Source organism: Carassius auratus, chromosome 14, assembly GCF_003368295.1.
Source record: "Carassius auratus strain Wakin chromosome 14, ASM336829v1, whole genome shotgun sequence".
Lineage (NCBI taxonomy): Eukaryota > Metazoa > Chordata > Actinopteri > Cypriniformes > Cyprinidae > Carassius > Carassius auratus.
The window spans coordinates 14,850,702-14,877,435 of NC_039256.1; the positions used below are offsets into that span (position 1 = coordinate 14,850,702).

The 26,734-nt window shown below is 36.2% G+C and overlaps 1 protein-coding gene across 1 annotated transcript; it reads left to right on the plus strand.

Annotated features, from left to right (window-relative positions):
• The first annotated feature begins 1,246 nt into the window (after window positions 1-1,246).
• npm1b (nucleophosmin 1b) lies at window positions 1,247-26,431 on the plus strand. Its single transcript, XM_026280248.1, has 11 exons — window positions 1,247-1,347; window positions 1,687-1,769; window positions 2,415-2,534; window positions 7,494-7,587; window positions 8,024-8,121; window positions 9,114-9,193; window positions 9,298-9,355; window positions 11,789-11,872; window positions 20,040-20,147; window positions 22,055-22,129; window positions 25,811-26,431. Exons 1-11 carry the CDS (start codon window positions 1,299-1,301, stop codon window positions 25,853-25,855), a joined length of 894 nt encoding a protein of 297 aa, XP_026136033.1. The 5' UTR covers window positions 1,247-1,298; the 3' UTR covers window positions 25,856-26,431.
• Window positions 26,432-26,734: the final 303 nt, after the last annotated feature.

Genomic DNA, 26,734 nt, shown 5'->3' on the forward strand with positions numbered 1-26,734 from the left:
TTTATGTATATACGGGTCACTCACGTTAAAGTGCTGGCTGTTTTGAGCGGTTTTCTTTCAAGTTGGCTGTTTTCACCAAGAGCCTGCATGAAGGGTGGAAGCGATTATCTTAGTCCTTTTTTATGGCTGTCACCTCTAACAAAGCAAAAAGCTTTGTTCTTGTGAATGGGAAATCAAGTAAATCTTCTGGAGAGTTTAATAAGTAGTCGAGAAGCGACACGCGCTAGTAAACTAGTACAAAGCGCATAGAGTAGAGCGGCAGCCGAGCGCTCGAAACGAAGCTTCGAAAACGTAATGAATCTTTTGATGTTTCGAATCAATGCTTCGGAGCGCGTTTAACTCACTAAGTGACGTCATTTCAGCTTCGCCGTTCTATTGACGAATAGACGAATATCTAACTGATCTCAAATCATCTTTACAATTTATATTCATAAAAATTAAGTAGATGTATTGTATTGTATTACGGTCGTAAAATTCGGTTTGTTATTGTGTTTACAAGGTGTTTGGTTGACCAGACATGTTCTATAAGTGAACAAATAACTATTAATAGGGCCCTAAAGGATCTTTAATGGAACCTGCTGCTACTATAGCAACTGATCAGTTTTAGAACGCATCTTCATAAAAAATTGAATAGAATTCTATAAAGGTCTTAATATTTATTTCTTAGTGTTTTCAAGCTTGCTACAAAACATATTACAAAGACAAATGTATCTTTAATCATATATTACTAATATATTTTATACTTGCAATTATTTTGCTGAACAAAAAACAAATAAATAAAAATGGAAAGACTAATTTTATTGGTATTTCATTTTAACAATGATTTTAACAACAACAACAACAACAACAACAACAACAACAACAACAACAACAACAACAACAATAATAATAATAATAATAATAATAATAATAATAATAATAATAATAATACAATGTCTTCCTTTTTATTGGGATAGATGTCAAGTTGCATTAAATCATCAGAATAAAGCATTCGGCTCATTATATTACTATTACATAAAAAAAAAAAAAAAGATTACAGAGGACAAACGATTTGGAAAATGCATTGATGGATGAAGCAGCAAGCGTAATGAATAGTTATTATATGGCGTCATCTGGCGGATACATCTGGTACTGAAAGCATGAAAAAAGCAAACAAAGGGCAGTTTCCTTTATCACCAAGGTTGAATGCTATTGGACAACTCGTTCAAAAGCCCGCCCACTATGCATTCTCATTCGTCCATTCAAATGTCAATCAACACGCCGGAACTACGATTAACAGGACCCTCTGTGGCGCAAAAATGGAGGATAACATTAAAGATCTCAGCCGACCTCAGATGTATTTATTTGGTGAGCTGAAAAAAAATATCACGTTGCATAATCATATATATTCAATAATCAGTATTATGCATTCATATGACATGCGTCTAAGGTGGTATTGCATTTCAATAAAAGAGTTGTTGCTAATGCAGCTAGCCTCGTGCATCGAGTTTGCCTTTGTTTATAGTCTAATCTTGATGTGAGCTCAAATGTTATTTTCTTTTTTTCTTTTAAAATAAAATGAGTTTATTATAATCTCGTGTCTCCAGCCTTTATAAAGGATGTCGTGTATTATGTGAATGTTGTTTGAAATGCATCCAAGTATACAACATTAATAAATAAAACATAACTTCTGACTTCTTCCTACAGGTTGCTCATTGAAAGCTGATAAGAAAGAGCACAGAGTTGAGGTGGATGAGGATGAGGCTGAACATCAGCTGTCACTCAAGGCGGTGAGGAAGAAGAAATGATGAAATATCATTAAAAGAGTCACTATCACAGATATTCAGTTCTGCATGGAATAGTTTAATCAGTCTTACCTCAAAGATAAATGCAGAAGTTGTGAGGTGCAGTCGTAAAATGTATTAAGATTGTATTCTTACCTAATCTATTTTATTTTGTTTGTCCTGTATATTTTCCCTTTCCTTTAGCTATTTAAAAATATTTGTATATTTATAATATTATTTCTTGTTCTCTATAGTTCTATTTTGTTTTTTTTTTATATTATTTTAAACCCCAAAGAATCCTTTACTCCTGAAAAAATGCATGATTATATGATTTTTCTTTAATGTTTGTTGAAATCAGCACGTGCAGCATGTTATCAATGTTTTTTTATAACTCCTGTAAATCGCTACATTTTTTAAAAAACTATTCAGCTAAAACCCTAAATCCACTAACCTATTATCTTTTACTTCATAGAATTAATAGTAGCAGACGATTCTACTCTATTAGGCATAAAATTCTAAACTGGTTCAATCACATTCTATTCTATTACATTGCTTTGAGTTCTGTATTAGGAATATTGTTGTCAATGTTCATCATAACTGTGCTAATGAACGATGTTGTAGATTAATCATTTTAATTGCCCATAAACTCAGGTGTGTTTGGGAGCTGAGGCGGAGGATAAGTTCCACACCGTGGAGATGGAGGGATTGACTTACGACGGTAAAACGTCCAAAATCACTCTTGCTGTACTGAAGCCGTCCGTTCTGCCTTCTGTAAGTGTTGTAGTCTTCATTGTTTACAGTTTTATGTGTCATGAACAGAAACTATGTAACTATATTTCTACATAATTATAAATATAAGTTATATTACTAGTAGGCTTTGGTTATTAATAGTGTAGTGACTGGTTTTGTTCCCTTGATTCGATTTAGTTCAGTTCTCTTTATTTACAGCTGTATATTATGCATTTTTTATATATACAATGTGCCGTTTTATACCTTTATTTATAATAATAAGGACAGTAGGTTAAAAGAAAGCGAAGTGGGTGCGAGAGAGGTGGGGACGGGATCAGTCAGGCATGCGAGCCGGGACTCGAACTCGGGACGCCCAAAGCACAACAGCACTACATGTCCTTATTATAACCTTGTTATGCATTGTAGACATTATATTGAATTTAACATAATTTAAAATAAGGCTGTAAAGGTCTTCACAATAGCACACACTGTACAAAGTTCTTAGATCGTGTAATCTTCAGAACTCACAACTTTCAAAGCTGTTTTATGGAGTTTTCTCTATTGAATGTTTTCAGAAAGAGGTTTAGTCCAGGGGTTCTTAACCTTTTTGATGTCGGGGCCCAAATTTTACAGTACAAAGTGGCCCAGGGCCCAGTCAAATATTAGCACTGTATTGGTTTATTGATCTCAGTTTGATTTGTATTCAATAACTAAATGAAATCCACTTGCAGTTTAACAGTTTATTATTCATGTGTATATAAACCTGCACATACAACAAGATGTCAAACACACAGCAATGCAAGGAACAAATCAATCTGCATCAAGAACAAAATTAAAAGGCTCAAGTCAGGCATATTAACACAAAAAAAATCAGTAAGATTTGACTGATTTAACTTACAAAAAAATAGCATTTATATAAAATAAATAAAAACAATAAAATGTTTTGCTAAAATAAATTCAAAATAATATTTTTCAAATTAAATGAGTTGTAAATGAAAATTTAAATAAAGTGCAAATGAAAAAATTTAGGTGCACTGACGGACCGCTCCTGGAACGCACTGACAGACCTCAGCCGCATGCAGTGTGAACTCTGGAATCCATTAACATGGGTGCGTAAAAAAATATGCAACCTATACGCACATAGACTAGAGTAACCGCGATCAGCTCCGGTAACCGCGTTGGAGCCGTAATGCACCGCAGACGTGTGCAGTGGAAATCAGGGGTGAAACAGGCGTAACTTTTGCTTCAGGCTACGGTTGACTCATAGACAGTAAAATAAATGGACATAGCGACCCCATTGGAACTCAATTGAGACAAGTGAAGCCCATTTTTAGCTATTTTTAGCACTTCCGTTTCTGACGCGCAGACTCAAACTAAGCTTGATAATGTCAGCAACCTGTCTGACAGATGTAAATCTTCTAGTTGCTGTGCGTGCAAACTGCGATCGTTAATCTTGCACAGATGGAGAGCTTGAGCGGGGAGTTCTTTGGCGTAAGCAGGAGTAAGTATTCTGATTAATTATTTTGTATAGCATTTTAAAATGTAACGCCAGTACACCATATTAAGCTAATTGCCTGCGAGCTTCTCCTCCTGTCTGTACGGTAATTTCTCTACTGTGCGACAGAGAGTCGAGTGGTTATGACGCAATCGTAAGCCTATTTTTACAAAAACTGTTTCTACGGGGCCATAATGTAACAGAAGGTAATGGAGCCCTTTATACATTGTCGTGTATCTTTAGAAATAATTAATGGACAAACAGAGTCTTTAAACGCCTCAGATGTAAAGTTATTCGCTGTCAAAGTGACGCCAAAATGAATGGGAGTCAATGGGATGCTAACGCAAGTGAAGTTCTGCTACAAGATAGTGGCACGCAGCCAACTTCAACTTCCGGTCGACTTCCTTCTCGCCTGGGTTGACTGAGTGTCTTCTTCTGCTTATTAGTGTTTGTTAAACAACTGAGGCATTACTGCCACTAGTGGTGGGATGGTGTATTGTAATTGTCTCATGGATAACAGTGGTCATTCTGGTGTCTTCAATTGATAACTTGTTTGGTCCTGCGGCCCACAGGTGAAAAACGTTAAGTCTTTTGAGGCCCTCCAGGTGGCGCTCACGGCCCAAGCGTGGGCCGCGGCCCTATGGTTAAGAATAGGTGGTAAGAATAGGTTTAACCCTAAACCTAACCCTAAATTGAAATTAATCTGTATTCAAGTCTACACACTATTTTCTTTGTTTTCCTTCCACTAGTCTGAACAACAACAACAACAACAACGAAAAAAAACGTTATGAGAAGCCAAACAGACCAAAATGCAAACCTGGATGGAAGACAATGTTTTTGCCTGTAGGTTTCCCAAATTTAGAGACTTTCACTTCAAATTACTTTTTGCGATATAATACGCTTTCAAGTAGTGTGGAAGAAATGCATATTTCATTTGATACTACAGGTGTACTCTAATTCGTTTTGTAAAAAGAGATTACTAGCAGCCAGTTGTTATTATGCCCTCAATAACATCTTGAATATTGATTTATACTGTGGAGGGATGCTTGTTAAGGGTGTTTTATGGTATTGGAAGAATGTGTCTAATAAAAATTCCAGCTGTGCCGAGGCTGGTCAAGTTGTGATTGACAGATTGTTTTTGGAAGGGGCTGGGCCATCGTTGCATCACCAGGACAGCAGGCACAAACTCTCCATGACATCAGCACATATACGCCTCTGTTTTATATCAGCTGTGGAAAATGTGAGCATTTCCAAAGAGCTCTGGGAGGAATCTATGTTTTATGGCTGAGAGCGATGAGAACGCAGGGTTCGTAACTCTTTTTGTGTTCTGATACAGTGGGTGGAGTTTTTAATCGTGGCATATTCATTTGACACTTGAGGTCACCTTTTTTTATGGACATAGCTGGTGTTTTGTCCAATTCTGTAAGCCCTTTTTATGTGCTATTTCAACCCTGTCTGTAAGATCTTGGATTTTATTCAGTTTATTCAATTCCAAAATTAGAAAACGCTCCGGGATATCTGACTCGAGCAATAATTGTACCTTAATTACAAGGTTTGGTCTCGATCGCTCGGGAGACAATCAGCTCATCAGTCAGCATTTGTGTTGAAACAGATCATCTGAGATGATTTTGGATGTGGGGGATTGTTCGCCATTCAACGTAATTACAACAGTTACATAGCTGTCATTTAAAGCATTAAGCAGACCATCGCGCCCTCAGCTGTTTACATCTGGTTGCCATCGATGCAAGTGCCGTTGCTTGGCGCAGTGGAATGTTCATTCAGAATTTTTGGCTGTGGCTTGTATTTCGCGAGTTGCGCAATTGTGCTGATGTTTAGCTGAAGGCCTGTCTCAGATGTACTGGCATGAAATGATCAGGACGGATCCCAGTCGTCAATTCTTCCTGAGAAACCAATCTTGTTTAGTTCTCATACCAGGACATCCAAATCTGTTTTTGCGCTGTCACTGACACAGAGAGCAGACATTTATCGTGTTTCATATCATCACAAAATTCTGTTATGAAAGTCTATAGTTTAGATATAAACATTGATGTCTGTGGTAGCGATCAAATCCCGTTTTGAAAGTAACTGGTGCTTCAAATAACATTTGTGTCGAATGCAGTGACTGTTAAAAAATGACACTGAAAAATTAACTCGAGATTCGTTCAGAAACGCTGATTGATCCAGTAATGAATCATGTGAAGTTTTTAATGAGGCTTTGAACCATCGATTCAGACCACTTTTTCGTAGTTTTACTATTAAAAATTTGTGTATTAAATATATTATTTTAAATACATCTATATGAAAAATATTAATTATGCATTCAAATTAATTCAAATCTTTTAAATAGACTTTAGCCATAACATGTTGTACCATTATTTTGCGTAGTTCAGAATTATGGGAGATTTGTGATCTCTGTTTAAGGCAAAAAAAAAAAAAAAAAATAATAATTGTGATACTCAATTTATCTAGAATTTGATGCAAAGTAGAGTTTTCAGCATCATTACTCCAGTCTTCATGATCCTTCAGAAATCATTCTTATTTGCTGATTTGCCGCTCAAAAAAACTTTTTTATTATTATTATCAGTGTTGAAAAACAGCTGTGCTGCTTTATTTTTTTTTAAAGGGTAACATACACAGTTTCACCTAATCTCATGTTAATCTTCAGTACCTATAGAGTAGTACTGCATCCTTCATAAATCCAAAAAGTCTTTAGTTTTATCTTATTTATTAAAGAAAAATACAGCTTTCCGATTCTCTCAGAGCTCCTGTAGGCGTGCCGTGGGCAGAGCTATAATAGTGATGTTTTCCATTAACATATATTCTTATGTGCTAATTTCCAACAAAAGACAGAAATCTGATGCAGTTGTACTTACATGAATGTTTTTTTAATAGCAAACAATGTTTAATAGCTCGCTCTCCTCCGGTCGATGTGTGTGCGGGCACGTTTTTCAGAGAGAAATGCTCATATAAGGAGTTCCACCATTGTCTACGTCATTAAATCCACGATCGAAAAAAAAACTGCCGAAACTTGAAACCCGGAAGTAAAATTTTCAGCACAAAAATTCTCTGTCATTCTTCCAAATAATATTTTTTACACTTTTGGCCATGTTTAACATGAGAATCCATCTCTTTGACACTGTGAACAACTCTGAGTACACGAAACACCAGTGTACCCCCTTCCCCCTTTAACCTGGAAACATCCCTATAGGACTTATTAGAAAGAACATTTAATTAATAAATTTTTTTTGAAATAGCATGTGTTTGAAATAGAAATTTTTATACATTTTTGTCTTGTCACTTTTGATCAATTTAATTCATCCTTGCTGAATAAAAGAATAAATGTGGCAAGGTCAAGATTTTCGTTTAATAAGCTATGTTTTTTGTTCTAAACAGGTTCTTTTTTTTTGTTCTGTTCTAAAAGTAGACCATGAATGAGATGTTTTGTTTTTGTTGTGTTTGATCGTTCTCACTTGGTTTGGACGTGTGTGTCTGTGTGTTTCCTCTAGCTCAGTCTGGGAGGTTTCGAGGTCACCCCTCCTGTGTCCTTTCGCCTGCAGTCCGGAGGGGGGCCGGTCTACATCAGCGGTCAACATTTCGTCAGTGAGTACCTTTTTGTCTTTTCTCATTTGTTAGGGCCGAACACGACCAGTTTAGGAAAACCATTTCCCAGATGTGTCTTTTGTCTCTCTTGTTTACTCTCCTCTTCTCTCTGATGAAATGATCCTCTCAACCTGTTGCGACATTCATGGGAGTAATCCGGCCGTCCGGAAGGGCCCTTCACTCTCCATACGGACTCCAAATGAATTAACCAGCACCATGTGACACCAGTTTCTCTGATATAATCGCTTTCATATGTTTGCGCATGCTGTTCAGACACTTTCAACACGTCAGCTCTATTCTCCAGATATTAAATGAGTGCAGCATTTAGGCTTCCACTTATATATGTCAGATTGGTTTAGTCACAAAACATGGACATTGTTTTGGTTTTATTTCAAATCAAGTTATTGATCTCTGGAGATCTCTGTGGTTTGCTCAGGTGTAAAGGAATCAGATGATGAGGATGAGGAAGAGGAGGAGAATAATACATCACCAGTCAAGAGACCCTCCAACATGACCCTTGCAAAAGTGCCTCAGGTAATCTCTCACCTCAAACCACTCACCAGATTTTTGTTTTTTTTTGGTGCATTAAACATAAAACTCGATATAATCAGAGATGTATACTTAATGCATTAATGCAAACTTGATAGTATTGTCATGTTTTCCAGTACAATATCTATATATACTTAAATCAAGATACAGTTTCTTGAAAAGAAAAAATTTCAGATATTAAGTCTTGTTTTTTAAAGTATGTATCAAAGTCAGTTATACAAGAAAGAAATGTATCAGTTTGGGATAAGAAAATAATCTGTTTTTCCCTTTAAAGGAAGTTTATTTCTACACCATTTTCTATTTTAAGCACACTAAACTGTTGATGAATCTTTCTGAAAACAAGACCTTATATCTCAAATCATTTTGCTTCTCAAGTAAATGTATCTTGATTTAAGTATGTTTTGATATTTGTGCTGATAGAAAAAAAAGAGATAATAAGGAAGATGATCATTTTTTGTAGAGTATTTATTGCAGACAATGTGTTTCTTTTGTAAACAAGAAAGGAAAAGGGTTTAATTAGGTGTCCAGAAACATTGAAAGAGAAACTGTGAGGTTGCCCTGTTGACTTTTGTGGAATCTCAATAAAGAGACACATTGTTCAATACACACTTAATCCTCTAGATAAGTGTCAGAGACAAGCAACAGCTTGCCATCGATGTGATACACAGAGAGTCTGTTTGAAATCTTTTGTCAGAGTGTTGAAATGATCCCAGAATTCATCTTGAAGCAGAAAGCCATGAGAAGCTGTCACAGTGTTTTTACTTGGGTTAAGGGGTGTTGTTGTGATTTACTTATGATAAAATCACTGCAATACATCTTTTTAGTGGCTTAATGCTTTTATAGAATAGCAGCAATGATGAGATAAGAGACAAATTAATGCATTCGTAAGGATAGCATGATTATACTTGTCTCTTGCTTCTCACTTCCATTCAGATTTATTAAAAAATGTTTCCAATGACTGTGTTCTGTCATTTCAGAAAAAGTTGAAAATGGACTCCGATGAAGACGAGGATGAGGATAGTGATGAAGACGATGACGATGATGATGATGATGATGAGTGAGAGAACAGCATGAACTTGTGCTCTGTTGAAAGGAGATCATTTATATATATATATAATATATTTTTTTGTTTGACATGCATTTTTCTCTTTCTTTTTTTAGTGACGATGACAAAGAGGTAAAGGCTGTTGGAAAGAGCCCCGTCAAAACCCCTCAAAAAGTAAGTATGGGTGTTTCTTTCCATGAAGACAAGTAGAAAAGAGGAAATGCTGTTCATAAGTTTGGGGTTTGTGAGATTTTTGATGTTTTGGAAAGGAGTTTCATGTGCTCACCAAAGCAGCATTTATTTAAATACAAAGCAAAGCAGTAATATTGTGAAATTATTATTATTATTATTATATTGTATACTGTTTTCAGTTTTAATATATTTTCAAATGTAATTTATTCCTGATGCAAAACTGAATTTTCAGCTTCGTTACTTCAGTTTTCAGTGACACACGATCCTTCAGAAATCTCAAGATGCATTTCATATTATTATCACAGCTACATAAAAAAAAAAAAAATATATATATATACACTTTTTTTTTTAATGTATTTTTATGAACATTCTAAAAACCTTTATGGTCACTTTGGATCAATATACTGCATCCCTGCTAAAAGTATTAATTCGCTCAGGAGAATCATGCTGACCATAATCTTTTGAACAGTTTTATGTTACATTGCTGCACTGTTGTCCTGAATGAAGCCAAGTGACCAGCAGGTGCCAGTCTCTGCTTGAGTCAGAGGATTTAGCATCACATAATCATCATCACTTGTTACATCAACATTAAGAGCACATTACATTCTGTCTGTCTCTTCGTATAACACATATTCTTCCTCCCTCATGTGACCTCAGTGACTTCACATCTTTGTCATGTCTTGTTTGTGTCCTCTCTTCATCCTTCTGTATTCATAGACACTTTCTCTCTGTCTGGCTCGTAATGATCACATGAACACTGGTTAGATGACTTCACCTCTCTACCCATCACTTGCTTGTTTGGGCTCAACAAATGAATGTGAATAAGAAATTAATACTTATATTCAGCAAGGATGTATTAAATTAATCAAAAGTGACAGTAAAGAAATTTTCTAATGTTACAAAAACATTTTTTTTTTAACTTTCTTTTCATCAGAGAATCTTGAAAAATGTGTCTCGGTTTCCACAAAAAATATTAAGCAGTACAGCTGTTTTTAACATTGATATTAAGAAATGTTTTTTGAGCATTAAATCAGCATATTAGAATGATTTCTGACTGATCATGTGACACTGGAGACTGGAGTAATGATGCTGAAAACTCAGCTTTGCATCACAGGAATAAATTACATTTTAAAATATATTTAAATAGAAAATAGTTATTTTAAATTGCAGCAACATTACTATCTTTGCTGTATTTTTTATTAAATAAATGGAGCTTTGGTGAGCATTTGAGATTCTTCCAAAAAAACGTACAGACTCCAAAATTTTAATGGGCAGCCTATTTATCAGCACACATGGATGTGTATTTTCAAGAATAATTAGCTGCTTCAGGTGTGTTTGATTAGGGTTGGAGCTAAACTTTGCAGGACAGTGGGTCCCGAGGAGCACGGTCGAAGACCTTTGATCTAAAATGTATGTAAATTAATGTAGTTAAACTCAAAAACGCAACTATTTATGCACCATTAAAACTCAGTGGAAATCAACTGAAATTGACAACCACAATAAAACCTAATAACCCTGCTGTGTGTACATGTATTAAAATGTTTGAGAGCGCGTGACAGTGTGTGTTTGTGTGTGTGTGTTTAGAGATCAAAGCGGGTACATACCTGCTCTGTGAGGACTGATTCCTGCCCTCAGGAGGGACGACAGACGAGCACTTCTGTCACACGCTCCACATGCTCTCTCATCCCCCCATCCTGAATGCTTTCTTCTCTTCTCACAGCTTTTCAGTCTCTCACTCTCTCTTTTTTTTAGCCATCCCGAGGTCTGTCTTTGAACCAACAGGCCTTTTACTCATTGAGACATTCACTGTTCATTTAGCTGGAAACACTTTCTATGAAGTCTGTTTATTAATATATGCTACAGTGTTCAAATGACACATTAGATCTTATAATGTCATATAACTTTGTTCCTGAGAAAAAAAGCAACCATATAATTATAAGATGGTGATTTACATGATCAGTGTTGTTTATAAAGCCTAATATCGTGTGTGTGTATATAGATTCATAGAAAGTGCACAGTATTTCTTAGTCCCCATTCATATTTCTTTATTTCAGCCTTTTTTACTTGTCTTTCTTCCGCTGTCTGTTTTTCTCGCTGGGATATAGAGTTGTAGAGCAGTGACGGTGTCCTGTGGTCCCATTAGGTCGTGACTAGACAGGCTACGCTTTCTACAAATGCCTGCTCTCTTTCATCACGGCTCTCTGACAGCTGTCTGAAATAAACATCTGAGAAGTGTATTGTGTTACATCACTGAAGAGCAAAGCGGTCACAATCACTCAATTCACAAACATTATCCGCTGCTATGATTCTAACACTGAGCACGATGGAGCGGCTCTGTCTTTAACACGCGTTCAATATTTTAACCTGGGATTGCAACGTCTCTCTTTTTTTTTTTCTCTCTGTCCATTTTTCCAGTCCCCAGAGAAGAAGAAGAGTGCAGATAAGCAGAACGGCTCTCCAGACAAGAAAGCTGGGACATCAGAGAAGCCCCAAACACAGGTAAGTTATGATTTATAAAATAAAGTTAACAACAGTTCAGAATAGATGGTATGACATGTTACGAGTAATTTGACTTCATGGTAATGATGTAATATTACAATACAGCCATTTTTGGCTGGTAAAATGGTTTTAATATTAAATATCCATGCCTATAATTAAGTGAAATTTAAAAACGTTTTTATCTTTGTTGGTATTTGATGGATGCAAACCAAAAGATAAGATTAGGTGTGGCAGTAATGTAAAACAGCTTCACATTATGTAACACTTTAGTAAAGAAAACAGACAAGTTCTGATGTACATCGAAATGTTTTTCTATGGTCATGCAGCAAAATGTGAATTAGACCAGCAGTACTCCTAAAGATAAATGTGTGTAACGGCATTCAAACCTCCAGCTGTGATTAGCGGAAAACCGTCCAGTCTTGGGTGGACACGATGATCCCGAACTAATGTGTCAACTAATGTGGCGCACTCTGCTAAGGCACTGGTTCCAAACCTCTGAGGTCATGGGTTTGAATCCAGGGTGGTTAATGTTGGGAAGTCGTGGCCTAGTGGTTAGAGAGTTTGACTCCTAACCCTAGGGTTGTGGGTTCGAGTCTCGGGCCGGCAATACCACGACTGAGGTGCCCTTGAGCAAGGCACTGAACCCCCAACTGCTCCCCGGGCGCCGCAGCATAAATGGCTGCCCACTGCTCCGGGTGTTTGTTCACAGTGTGTGTGTGTGTTCACTGCTGTGTGTGTGCACTTTGGATGGGTTAAATGCAGATCACCAATTCTGAGAATGGGTCACCATACTTGGCAGTATGTCACTTCTATTACTTTTTATCACTTTATGTACTATCATACTGATCAGGTCTGCTTCAGGATAAGTTTATTGGGGTCACGGCAAGATGTAGTTTTACTGGGTTTCAGATTTTGGTATTCAGTCCACTTCCCATTTCCAAGCCGTGCCAACCAAAAGCCAAAGTCTACCAGTGGATGCCAGAGGTAATTCTTACCAAACGTCCAGGTGCAGTTTAGGACGCCGACGACATGGCAGCCTCACAGAGAAAACCACAGGATAATGAGACGGCCTGTCTTTGTTTACGATCAGTCAACACCGCCAAAAGCAAAATGTGAATTAGACCAGCAGTACCCCTAAAGATAAATGTGTGTAACGGCATTCAAAACTCCAGCTGTGATTAGCTGAAAACCGCCCAGTCTTGGGAGGACACGACGATCCCGAAGCCATTATTTCTGTATCTTTTTTTTTCTCTTTAGAGTCAATGCACTTAATACACTTTTAATAATCAAGCATTTTAGAGAAAAACATCTTGACATTCAAAGGTCTTTTAGGTCATGGAAAAGGGCCATTGCATTTTCCCATGCAAGGAAACAGTGAAGCGCTCTTAACTAGCTGCTGGTGGCAACAATCCCAAAACGCCCAATTTGAAGGGTCATTTGTGGTCTGCTTTAAAACAACAAACTACTCACAAAGCCACGGCCTTCTGGCAGGGTGACCGATGTTGGGAATCTGAAATGCATTCACCAGACTTTCTTCTAATCACATATTGTGCACATGCTGTTGTGTGGGGTTGAATTTGCTTTGATGTCGATTTTTTTTTTTATTTCGCTGTAATTGCGGTGCTGAATCAGAAAGATACAGGAGTAGGAACGCTACGCACAGTAGTGTTCTTCAAAGACATCCAGAAAAATAGCAGTCATCCACACAAGAACGCAAGAACAGTGTGAACCTGAGAGAGAAGTTGAGTGCACAAATTAGGTTATCGAAGTAAAAATTCATTTTACTTATTATTTTGTGTGTTTTATTTTTTTTCTACACTCCATATGCCATAATGCCAAAGCAAAAGCCAAATTTATGATGGCTTAAAAGAAAAAAACTGAAATATTACTATTACACCCTTTACTGTGACAAATGAAATTTTGCTTTGGTGGATCCCATTTTTCTGGAGCCTCTTTGAGATGTTCTACACATTGATTGGAGTAAATCTGTAGCAAATTCAATTGATTGGACCCAATTCTAACAGCTGAAAATGCATATCGGAGCAAAAATCAAGCCATGAGGTCAAAAGAAATGTCTGCAGAGCTCAGACAGGATTGTGTTGACACAAATTTGGGGAAGGCTGTTGCTTAAATTGTAGAAGTTAGGAACAAGCAGGAGTCTTCTTAGAGCTGGTAGTTCATCCTAACTGAGCCTTCTGGGAGAAAGAAAACAGAAGAAAATCCCCAAATCTAGGAGTGCAAAGCTTGCCCCATCAGAACCAAAAAGACTGTAATTATCAAAACAGCATTATCATCATTAACTAACTACAATTATAAAATACATTTTTGTTCCTTGAAAAAAAAAAAGTTAACTTAAAAGTACTAAAAAGTAAACTTACTTTTGCTAGTTTCCAAGGCATACATTTTCAGTATTAAAATACCTAAAACGAATAAAGAAAAATGTAAATTGGTTTTAAATGATTTTAAATTGTATTTTATTTATGCATATAGAGTATATAGACATTTAAAAAGTAGCTAACAAAGATGAAAATTTCAACTTTAAATTTAAAATACAAAAATGTAATTTATGTAACCAGATGTAAATGTTACCAGATATACTAAAATAATAGTAAGGACCATGTTAAAAGTCTGAATACTTTTGCAGTGTAATATTTTAGTGGGATTTTTTTTTTTTTTTTCAAGTGATTTTTCTGCAGTTTCTGATTTGATTACATTATTTTGCAGTGTTTCATGAGGGAAGTCCATGACCTTATAAAAGGACACCACTTTGTAAAATACTTTTTCACATTAAATAAAATGTTTTTGTGTTGTAATTCATCACAGAGCTCTAAAAACAGAAAATGAATGGAGTCAAAAATCAAACCAATGACCGTTACAAAGGGGGCGGTCACTGTTGCGCTCTATTGAGTGCTTTAGGAATTACCAGATTTAAATATGCCCAAAAATGTCCTACAGGCATTATACACATCCCAAAGCGATTTCACAAACCAGTTGACCAATTACCTAAGTGGGCAAGTTTTTTTTGCAGGTGACAAACAAAGGTGAGACTGAACTTTCACCACTTTAAATTAAAATTTGTCTGACCTCTGACCCCTGGAACACACCCCTGCAGGACAGGTTTAAACCTTTACAGGGTGACCTTTGGTCTTGGCATTCAAACCCGAACCACCTTTAACACGTAAGCACCCACACAATGTGTGAAAAATCCCCTAACAATGTCAAAATGAGTTTCCCATCGCTCCTGCTGGCAGTTCACTTGACCTAACAATGTAAGACTCAGTAAGCATGTTATTAGCATCTTAGATGCCTGACGTGAGGAGCACTAATTACCTACTGTTATAGAAACACCCGGGGGGCTGTGTGTGTGCACCCACATTTGGCTAATTCCATAATGGCCATGTTGCGGTGCAAGACTTGGTTGTTAAAACACCTGACAAGATTAGACAGTCAAGTAGACATCCTCCCATCTTTCACAAACTCTGGCACTTTTTACACTTCTGCATCCGGTTGGGGCACTCCTACACATCCTTCTCTGCACCCTTGTTTCCGGTGGCCACTCCTCTTCCATTAGAAATCATTAGGGATTGGTGTTAGTTATCCCTGCAGGCCATGAGGCGAGCGGAAACCGAGTGCTCTGTCATTAGAATATGGCAGACGTTGCATTGCTTAACAGTTTGCATTCTCCCAACGGAGAACTGTATATCTGTATGAATGCATAAAGAAAAATCACTTGTATTTCACACTGACATGCACTAGCAGTTGTGGAATGCTCTGTAAGACTGTATTTGCGTGTAGAAACAAGTTAAGTACAATAGTATGGAACTGTAAGATGCCTTCGTCTGTGAATGGCATGTGCACTGTCATAAACTGTACAAGAAAAATCATGCCTGAAGTCCAAATATTTTCATGTAAGTCAGCCACAGCTGAAACGCAAACAGACTGCTCACTGAGCATCTTATGATAAAGGCATCCTCTTGATTGGCTAATATCTGGCAGTTTTATGCACATTTGGACTATTCGCTTTGTGTAATTTCAGATTCACCTGCCGGTTTTGTTAAAAAACTGAATTGTGGTCTATATGTTGATTTAAGTTTGTAACATTTTAAATTAGTCTATATGTTAAAGTTCAAAAATTTGAAGTTAGTTGTTAAAAAAAAAAAAAAAAAGCAAGGATGCATTAAATTGATTAAAACTGACTGTAAACATTTATAATGTTACAAAAGATTTCCGTTTCACACAAATTATTCTTGAGATTTTTTCATCAATCCAAAAATCCTTAAAAAAGGTTTCCAAATCATGGGTTCCATTTTTAACATTGATAAAAATAAAATAAAAAATATATTAAATATATATTTCTTGAGCAGCAAATCAGCATATTAGGATGATTTCTGAATGATCATGTGACACTGAAGACTGGAGCAATGATGCTAAAAAATTCAGCTTTGCATCAGATATAAATTACATTGTAAAATATATAAAAATAGAAAGCAGTTATTTAAAATTGTAATAATATTTTACAATATTAAACATTTTACTGCATCAAATAAATGCAGCATTGGATAGAAAAAGACACTACTTTGAAAAAGATGTGAAAATTTTTTTTTTTTAAATGACTCCAGACTTTTGACCACCGGTTGTGTATTTACATTTATGCATTTGACATGTGCTTTAATCAACATTGCATTGAAGTTATGCATTTTATCAGTTAATTCATTCCCTATGCCATAAAATATAATCATTATATTTCAATCAGAATGAGAAACTGTGGTTGTTGTTAACTGAGGGCAGAAATCTGCCAGAGCATGCAAGTATTTGAGAGTAGATGTCGAGAAGAGCCTGAGAAGACAGCTGTCTGGACACTTGTAAAATCAATTCCTTATAGGCAGCTGAGACAGTTACCTGTCCTAACATACATAAAAACTGCATCAGTGTAATAGAGCTGCAAACAATGCACAAGATCATTCGTAATGTCCCCGGTTGTTAAAGGTCAGTAAAGTTTTGAAGTTACAGGCTCGATTATGGCTCAGTGGAGTCCCGTTTTTGTTTGTGTGTATTGAGGACAGCTGATTACATCAAATGCTAGCGTGCTAATGATTAAGTGCCGTCCCCTGGCATCTGTAATCAGTGTCTGGCGTAGATTAAAAAGCTCGCTGCACTCTCTGTCTGTCAGCTGTCTTGACTCTACAGCTGTCCTTTCCCAACACACAAAAACGCCCTGCTATATAATGACTGCACCACACCGGGCCTCTCTGGCCTTCTGCCAGTGTGTGTGTGTGTGTTTATGTGTGTGTTGTGAGTGCATTTGTCCTTTAATCTGATACCTTTTGATCTATCGCATGCTCGTCAATCACTGCAGAGGAAAAGGGGATTATTTATTTTGTTCTTACAAAGAAAGACTAGAAGCCATTGTGCGTTACTTTATGTTCCTCTTGTGTTATGTTCAGTTTCTCCTTTCATCTAGCAGGACCAAATGTTCTGGAGGATTCTTGAGGGATGTTTACCTGTTCGCCTTGAAGGTGAACTGGTACACAAAGATGCACCTAAAGATGCTTTGGTTTTGTAGTGTTTTTTTTTTTTTTTTTTACTTTTTTTGCAAAAACCAAACTCCAAAATTTATATTTTAGGTTTATTTCAGATTAATTTAAATTATTTTAAAGAATGAAGATGATATCTATTTTTAAAATTGTGTTCCACTTCCCGAGACAATGAAACGTATTAAAATTATATATAAATTATAACATATACAAGTGGATATTTAGTGTCTTCTTTTATTAACTTTTTAAAAAGAATAGATAATAGATATGTAATAAACACACCTCCTCTCAAGATTGTCTCAGTAGGGTTCACTTTAAAGGGCACTGAGGTCATTTGAAGCCTTCATATATCCACATTTGCCAGACGTCTTCATGCTTTACATCTCCATTTCATCCTTCTAGTTCCATTTTGTTTTTACTTACTGTGTAAAACAAGGCTCTGTCCATCAGTGTAACCCTACAATCAGTGTGGATTCCTGGCTGGGCTGCATGCACGGACAGGCCAGTGTGTGTCTGTGTCTGAGAGGGAGAGAGAGAGAGAGCTTATTTCAGTCTGCAGAGGGGTAGTATCTCTCTGCTGAAAGCTGGACACACACCTGTGCCCAATAAGCAGACACAGACACAGACCCACTCTTTTAGAGGGTGGACACCAGATTCTTTAGTGAAGCTGTAATAATACAGACATTTGCCCTCACAATCTCGCAGACATTCTGTGCTATGACAGAGTATCAGAGAGCACGTAAACATTTTACTTTCAAAGCACCAACACAGACACCGTTTACACCTGGTAAACTTTCCTGGCTTTGAAAGAAAATTACCATCCGATGTAGTCACGAAATCAGAGATCCGCCCTCCTAAACACGATCACAAGCGGTCACAGGAGACGCTTCTAGCATCTGCTACAGCACCTGTGTGTACTTGAGGTGAACTGACTTCAAACACGAACTGTGTCCAAAACCTTTAAAAGCGTTCACAGGGACACTCATAACCAGCCTACATTTAGATTTATACATTTAAATTGCGATACATGCCAAATTTCTATCCATTTGGAATGCATTCACATGAACAATCGAATAACCTTAATATGTTTAAATATTAGCCAATCCGTCATAAATGAAAGGGATAAGAAACAGGCAAAATTCATGGCATTGTTTATATTATTAATTTTCATATATTTGATTTGATTTTAATATGCATGTTTAAGCTTAGAATCAGCATACATCTGTTAAAGGGCTAGTTCACCCCAAAATGAAAGTTTTGTCATTTATCACTCACCCAAATCTGTAAGACCTGCGACCTCCGTTCTGAACGACATGAGGGTGAGTAATTAATGACAGAATTTTCATTTTGGGATGAACTAACCCTTTAATCGTGAAAGCAATTACATTTAGATTTAGCATCCTTAAATATGGCTGAAATATATTGAAACAATATGGAAAAAGCTAGATTTAGTTAAAATGTATGAGATTTAAAAGAAAAACAGTATATATGTACATGTATAAACTAGGTTATTGTAAATATATATATATATATATATATATATATATATATATATATATATATATATATATATATATATATATATATATATATATAAAACATGATTCTCAACAGTTTAATTAATGTATGATTACATATAAGCACCACAATGTTTGTTAAAACTGTAATCCAAGTGGATGAAAATTTTATATGCAACTCGTACAAATGTTCGTGAACATTTCTGAGTGCATTGTAAGGTAGAAGAATGCATCCAATATTTTTGGATTTTTTGGGGGATGGAAGGATAAAAATGGCATTGGCCACATTTCCTTTCTTTGTTTTATTATGATTCAATTTTCACTGAGAAATAAGCACTGTAGCCAGTTAATATTCACTTTTCTCTAAAGCTCACTTGGATTTGTAAAATGCAAACATGACTGTGAAAAGTGGAAGTATGACTAAAAACCTGCAGGGTATGGATATTAATATAGTTTAAAAGTGTTTTTGTGGCCACAGTGTGTAATCATTTTGATGGTGCTGATACATCAAGTTATTGATCTCTACAGAACATGAGTGTGTTGGGAAATGATAGTCTTGTCACTGAAAACCAAGTCATTTATTCTTCCACTTGGCAGAGCGTCCCCCCCGCCACATCCAAGAGCTTCAGGCTTGTCTTCTCCTGCATGGAAGCAATAAAAGGATCATTTGTACCCCTTCCAAATTTGTCAAAGGGTGTTGTCATTAGTGCAGAGGTCTGTGGGCCAGACTAAGTCGCTGGTTATTAAGGCTAAATGGGTCAAGGAGCCTGATGGTCTATGTTAAGAATAAGAATAAACATTTTTGATTGTAATTGGCCTTTTGTTGTCAATATCTAGCATGATGTGTGAAATCTGATGCTATTAGATGAAAACAGAACTTGGGCTGAATGTAGACAGCTGTAGAGGTGCTTTTTACTGAATTGGATCAGCAATGTTATTGAACTAAACTGAATCAACATTGAACAGCAGAATTAGGGTTTGTGTCATATTTGATGAAGTTTCCTCTTAACTTATGTGAACTCCTGTTAAACTACTTGCATTAGATAAACCGCTATATAAATAAAGGTCAATGTGAACTTTTCTAGATTCCAATAATTAGCATTTTTCTTATTTCAGACACCACAGAAAGTAAAAGACAAGTCTGCAGCAGGGCCTTCTGGGAAGTCTCCCAGCACTCCCAGCCTCAGCGAGGTCAAAAGCAAACTTTCATCAGCAGCTAAAGAGGTACATATTCCCTTTCACATTGATATTTGTCTCTCTGCTACATGTGAATGCATTTCTTTTCTGTAATCGCACACATGCTTTAGACCTGACATACATGTATACAAACAAACACACATGCTGTGTGTTAACAGCTATAAGTACGCCGATTTAGCAGATGATGAGGAGGTCAAATGTTAATGAGGTGTCTGAGTTAAAGGCCGGAGGGGGACATATGACATCATCATATGCAGGATTATCCAGTCTTTCAGAGTCCACCTGCTCACTTCCTCAATCAGTTCCCAAATGCACCCCTGACCACTAACCCTCTTCATCCTCGGATCCATAAGAGCCTCCTGATCTTTGTGAGGAGTCTCTCATTACATTGCCATGTTTTTGAAACCAGCACTGATCCTTTAAATGTTAAATGACTGCATGCAAACACACCATGCAGTGAGATGCTTTTTCCATGATGTGATTTACTGCATGTGTGATCTGCTGTCATTCACTGTTCAGTTTTTTCAAAACTAACTACACAAGGTATAAACTATGAGTCTATAATAAATATATGCACAACTCTCTTGTTTCATCAGCACCACCTACATTATTGTTCAAAATGTTGGGGTTGGTAAAATACATTTTTTATGCTTTTGAAAGAAACCTTGTGTTTAAAGAAGTCCTATGCTCACCAAGGCTGAATTCATTTGATTAAAATACAGTAAAAAAAGTAAGGTTGTGAAATTATTCAAATGTAGAAAATATATATATATTTGGAAAGTTGTGCTGCTGGTTTTTTCTGGGATCTTTGATACTCTTCTTTGATAAATAAAAGGTTAAAAATAACTGTGTTTATTCAAAGTAGATTTTTTTTTTAATTAATATTTTTATTCAGCGAGTATGTGTGATAAGCTTTAGTAAATTGATAGTTTTCTAATTAAATGTTGTTTATTCGTATAGTTATTTTGATGATCGTTATTTTGAATAAATGCTGTTCTTTTTAACTTTTTATTTATCAATAAATCAAAAAATTAGCACAGATTACAAAAACATATTAAGCAGCACAAACAGTTTCAACACTGATAATAAATCTACATATTAAAATGATTTCTGAAGGATCACATGACACTGAAGACTGGAGTAATGATGCTGAATATACAGCTTTGATTCACAGAAATAAATGATCTTTTAAAGTATATTAAAAGAGGAAAAAAAGATTAGAAATTGCAATAAATGTTTCACTAAATCTTGCCGTTTTAGTTTTTCTGTATTTTTGATCAAATAAACAGACTTGATGAGCATAAGAGAATCCATTGAAAAACATTAAATCCAATCTGATCCCGACATTTTGTCAGTGTAGATATCTTGGTAAGATTATAAATGTCCTACTGTCACTTTAGGTCAATTTAATGTTTCCTTGCTGAATGGAAGTATTAATTTGTTTAAAAAAACAACGACTCTAAAATAAATTCTTAATGCTTTTGAATTGTAGTGCACATACTTAGGGACTAGTCGACTATTGTCTGTGACAATCAACAGCAGGCTGAAAAAACTTCCTTATAGACATCTCTATGCTAGCTACACACTTCTTAAAAACGGCAGAAACAGAAGAGCGAGATGAATAGTATGTTGTGCTGTAATATCTAGTTTAAAACTGGAAGGATAAAGCGGATGGATTGTGTAGAGCAGATATGATGATTTGTGTCCGTGTGATTTCATTCGGTCTGCTGTAGATAAGGGGAACTGGAATTACTGTAAAGGCCACAAAAAAATGTGAGTTCACTGAAGTGCGTCCAACACCCAACGACTCACCCTGTTCATCACGGCAGCAGCGCTCTGGCTTCCAGTCAGGATGATCTCAACACTTAGCAGAGAGACACAAGTGATGAAAAAGGGCCATTTCATTTCTACTAAAATATGTTTCTCTGAAACAGGGGAAGCCGCTTCCAAAGACGGAACAGAAGTTTGAGAACTACGCTAGAAGCTCTTTCAAGATCTCTGATAAACAAGTGAGTATCACCGCTTTCATAAAGCACTGTCATCCTCAGGCTGGAGTATTTCTAGTGTCCGCACGTTGTGTGAAAAGCATGTATGGCCCTGACAAAATTTCACTTCTAAGAGGTCTTTTATGTAAGAAATGTCCACTTAAAAGATTAAGACCCTTCAGATCGGAAGATGAGACATTCCTCAGCCGGTGAAGAGAGACAAAAGCATAAGGCTTGAAATGTACTCTGTTATGCGAAGGGAAACTTTACTATGTCCAGGTCAACATAGTTATATGCGGTCTTGCATTGCTGGAAAGTAACAACTTCAAGGCAGTGTTGTTTTAGTATCATTGAGATACTGATATAGCTTTATTTTATATATTTTAGTTTTTTTTTTTCTCAGTGTTATTTATTTGAGTACTTCAGGATAAACAAAATGAAAATAGGAAATGTTAACTTGGTAATTAGCTAAAAACTAATAAAAGTTTTATTAGTTTAGTTGTCTCCTTATCATTTTTATATATTTAAATGTTCAATATATGTTATTATTTTTTATTAATATTTGTCAAAGAGTTTAGTTTATTATTGTTTTTTAATTTCATTTTATTTTTCTTTGTTATTTAAAGTAAGGAATTCTTAGTTTTTGTTTTTATGATTTAGATTTAGTGGCCACTTATGCAAACTAAAAATGGAAAACCATGTTTTTTTTTTTTTTTTTTTTATCATTTTGACCACTTATTACGACAACAACAGTGTTTTGTAGGCCTGAAAATGCTAACTGCTAACGGCTTTCAAAGTGCAGGTTTTTAAAAAACGATACTGTTATTGTCTCATGTAAATTACAACTGCGAATTTGTGAAAATGGTGACATAATGTTCATGCATATTATGTGTTTCTGCACAAGCATACCTATACATCGCCAACTACTGGCCTGGCATGTATAATACATCATTTTTAGTCAGTTTGGTGGAGCCGCGTGAACGGGCCTTGTATGTGAAACATTTCAAAACAGCAAACACAATTTGTTACTTATAATCAATAATAATGAATATACAGTTCCTTATAATAACCCTACAATAAGAAGGTGATAGGGTTACTTTGAAATATTTGTGCCAATATTGGTGTTATTATTCAGGTCACTTGTTTAAAAAGTGAAATAATCACATCTACATTCAACTGGAGTATATTTTAGGCGTTAGCATCTTCTGTCTTCGTGGGTCTGTTGGGGGTGGCATACTGAGATCTTCCTGCCGCTCTCATGCCTGACATCTTTAGCTGTGATTTAATTCCCTCCTTCACTCATTCCTCTCTCTCAGTCTCTTTTAGTCTAGAGGGTTTTTTTTTTTTTTTGCATTCGTTTGTGTCAGGCTGGGTGTTGACCTGAAATATTGCAGTAGTCTAAAGCAGCCCTCACAAATGGCCACGTTTGGCTCAAAAGAGAAAAATCTCTCTTAGCTAAAGCGCACTATCATGTCTGCTGAATCTCCTCCTTTGTCAGGATGAATTACACACGAGAGAGTCCAAATGTCTGTGTGTGTGTTAGTGGTACCAACGGGGTGGATCTTACAAAAACACATCCAGGTCTCATTGTACCCTAATATTTTTTATTTGTTATCTTATTTTTATGCATTTAAGCATAATTTAAATTCAAATTCATTTATTTGGCAGACACTTTTATACAAAGCGGTTTATATATTTCTCAGTTTCCTGGGAATCAAACACATGACTTCGGTGTCTTCTTTTTGAGCTGCAGGAACACACATTAAAACACATGACCCTTTTTTCATTAACCCTAAAAATCAGTTTGTATGTTATACAAGTACTATATCCTGCCATTATTTGTTTTATGGCATTAAAGCAGTGAAAACTTGTTTTCTTTAGCATTTACGTTCTCTTGATTTATGGTCCCAGTATTTGCTGTTTCAAAACCTAGTGTGCTGCATATCTAGACAGCATTTAAAAAAGTACTGTAGATAGTTGTCAAATATCAGTATCATAGCGGATACAGGTCTGTTGGAAATCACACTTCACACACATTTCATTTCAAGATGCATAAGTTTCTATATTTACTGTAATTAGGAAACAAATGTAATTAGAAACTAGTTTGAAAATGTAATCAAGAATGCATCTGTAAAATAGACTGATTTATGCTTTACATAGCAACTTCTTGATTCTGTAATTAATCTATTATACGCTAGTATTTTCCAAAAAACCAAGAAGCTCAAATAACAGTAATATTTAGAAAATTATGCAGGTTTTTGGGTGACGTTTCACAAGTCCGCAAGAACGGACAAGAAATATTGAGAGACAGAGAAACGGTCTGTGTGAAAATATAAAATTATAAAATACAAGGTTATATTTTCGTGTTTCCGAACTCTGATATAAAGACCAAAACCATGGACTGTATAACACTAATGAACAGCAAAGCAGAACGAGTGAAGGAGAAGCTTTATCCCCTTGTATCACACAAAAGTGACGATTCGAAGTCAACCAATCAATGTTCTGCAGTGAGTTTAGCTCCACCCTTTTGGTACCCTTTGCTGTGCTAGGTACCCCAATGGAAGGGTACAGTACGGTTCGCTATTTTGGTACCATTCACAACTTCTGACAGTGGAAACAGACATAATTGCGTACTGTACTATACTGAACTGTACTGCTCGGTGGAAATGAGCCATTATTAGACAGGACTGTTCTCAGCACTGTCAAAATAGAAGTCCCTCTTCCGACACTTATTATTGTCCTATAAACAGAAAACCTTATCGCCCAATGTTTCCCCTTATTTGGAATGATCAGCATTTGCTTTTCTGCTTGGCTGATGTGTGTCAGGAGCACAGAAACTATTGAGATTCGGACTCGTTATCTATATGTTGTGAGTTTGAGTCTCGGTCCGGCAGGAATTGTAAGTGGGGGGAGTGAATTTACAGCGTTCTCTCCACTCTCAATACCACGACTGAGGTGCCCTTGAGCAAGGCACCGAACCCCCAACTGCTCCCCGGGCGTCGCAGAATAAATGGCTGCCCACTATACTTACATTTCATTTAATACCTAAAACTTATATTTGTATCCTATTTTTGTTTCTTATTTTTTATACTCATCATATTGAGTCAAGTCTCCTGTGCACTTCACTCGAGGAGCACTATTTATATGTGTCCCTGCCTATGAAGACGGATCCAGATCACTTCTGAGGTCCCATTTCAGTTGGGATGCTGCCTTCGAAAGTATGGACTTGGAAGAGAGTTTGGATGTTTTCGTGTTTTGGTCGGTAATGAGTTATGAGCTATTTGATGCATTGCGCCCTGTGAGTCTGTTCTAGAAACAAGGCTGGAGCGTGTCAGACTTTGCAGCGCAGGTGTCCTCTCAGATGTACAACGGGTGGAGCATGTGTGTATGTGTGTGACTGAGTTTTCAAGCAAAACGGCTTTTGGAGCACAGCAGGCAAAGAGGTGTGAGACATGTCTTTGTCAGAGAGAGGCACTAGTCATACCCTCTGGTATGTACAACGACTGCACCCCCTTCCTCTGGACTCGGCGCTGTAGTTATACCCCAGACGCACCGCTAATGTGGAGCTTTTCATCCAAACTGACTCACACGGCTCTAATTATTAAGCATCCAAATGAGTCGCTACATCAGAGAAACTCCGTTCCAGCTTCACCAACTCATCCTTTTCCCCCTTCTCTCTCTCTCCCCTCATTTGTTTTCTTGCAGGTGATCAAAGACCTTTGGAACTTTTTACAATCACTAAAAAAGTAATGGCTGCTCTGCGCTCCCCTTCCCGTCCCGTCCCGTCCCGGTGCAGCAGAAGTCTGGGCTGAGCCAGTAACGGCACTTCAGCTGTGCGATCTGGCCTCTTCCCGTCTTAAAGCAATCCGCCTGCTCTTCTTTCACTTTAAAGATGGATAGAGCAGAACGAACCCCAGCAATGGCACAGATATCATGCTTCATGTTTTATGTTTTTTTTTAATTATGGATTTTTTTGTCAAGTCCACAGTGGTTTCTTAGAAGAACAGTTAAGGCAGTTATAATTTTAAAAGCAAACTAAGGGTGAATCTCTCTAAATCTTAGCAAGAACTTGTGCAGGTCATATTTCATCTCAAAATTCCAAAGGAATCATATTTTGCATTAAATAAATTAAGCCTGTTTTGGACTAAACAAATGTTTTTCATTTGACTTAAACCCATTTCCCCCAGTTATCATAATGCACAAAAAAAAATAAAAGATAAAAAATGGGTGAAAAATTTGAAGTATTTCCACATCATGGATTGACTTGTGTTAAAGATTATAATTTATGGTGATTAAAACATGGTAATCATGGTAATTAAAAAAAAATATACAGTATGAAATAAGTTTAATTGTATTAATAATCATTAATAATAATGTGGGGAAAAAGTGATATTAATGCAATAATGTTAATGGTCATTAAAATAGGCTTTGTTTTTTTTAATTCAAAATATAATTTCCTTTATTTTCTTTTGGTAAAATTTTATCCTGGGTGTTTTTGTGAGCATCACTCTTAAGAAAGAAAACCAATGGTGCTGGTTAATTATATATATATATATATATATATATATATATATATATATTTTTTTTTTTTTTTTTTTTTTTTTTTTTTTTTTTTTTTGAGGCCATTAA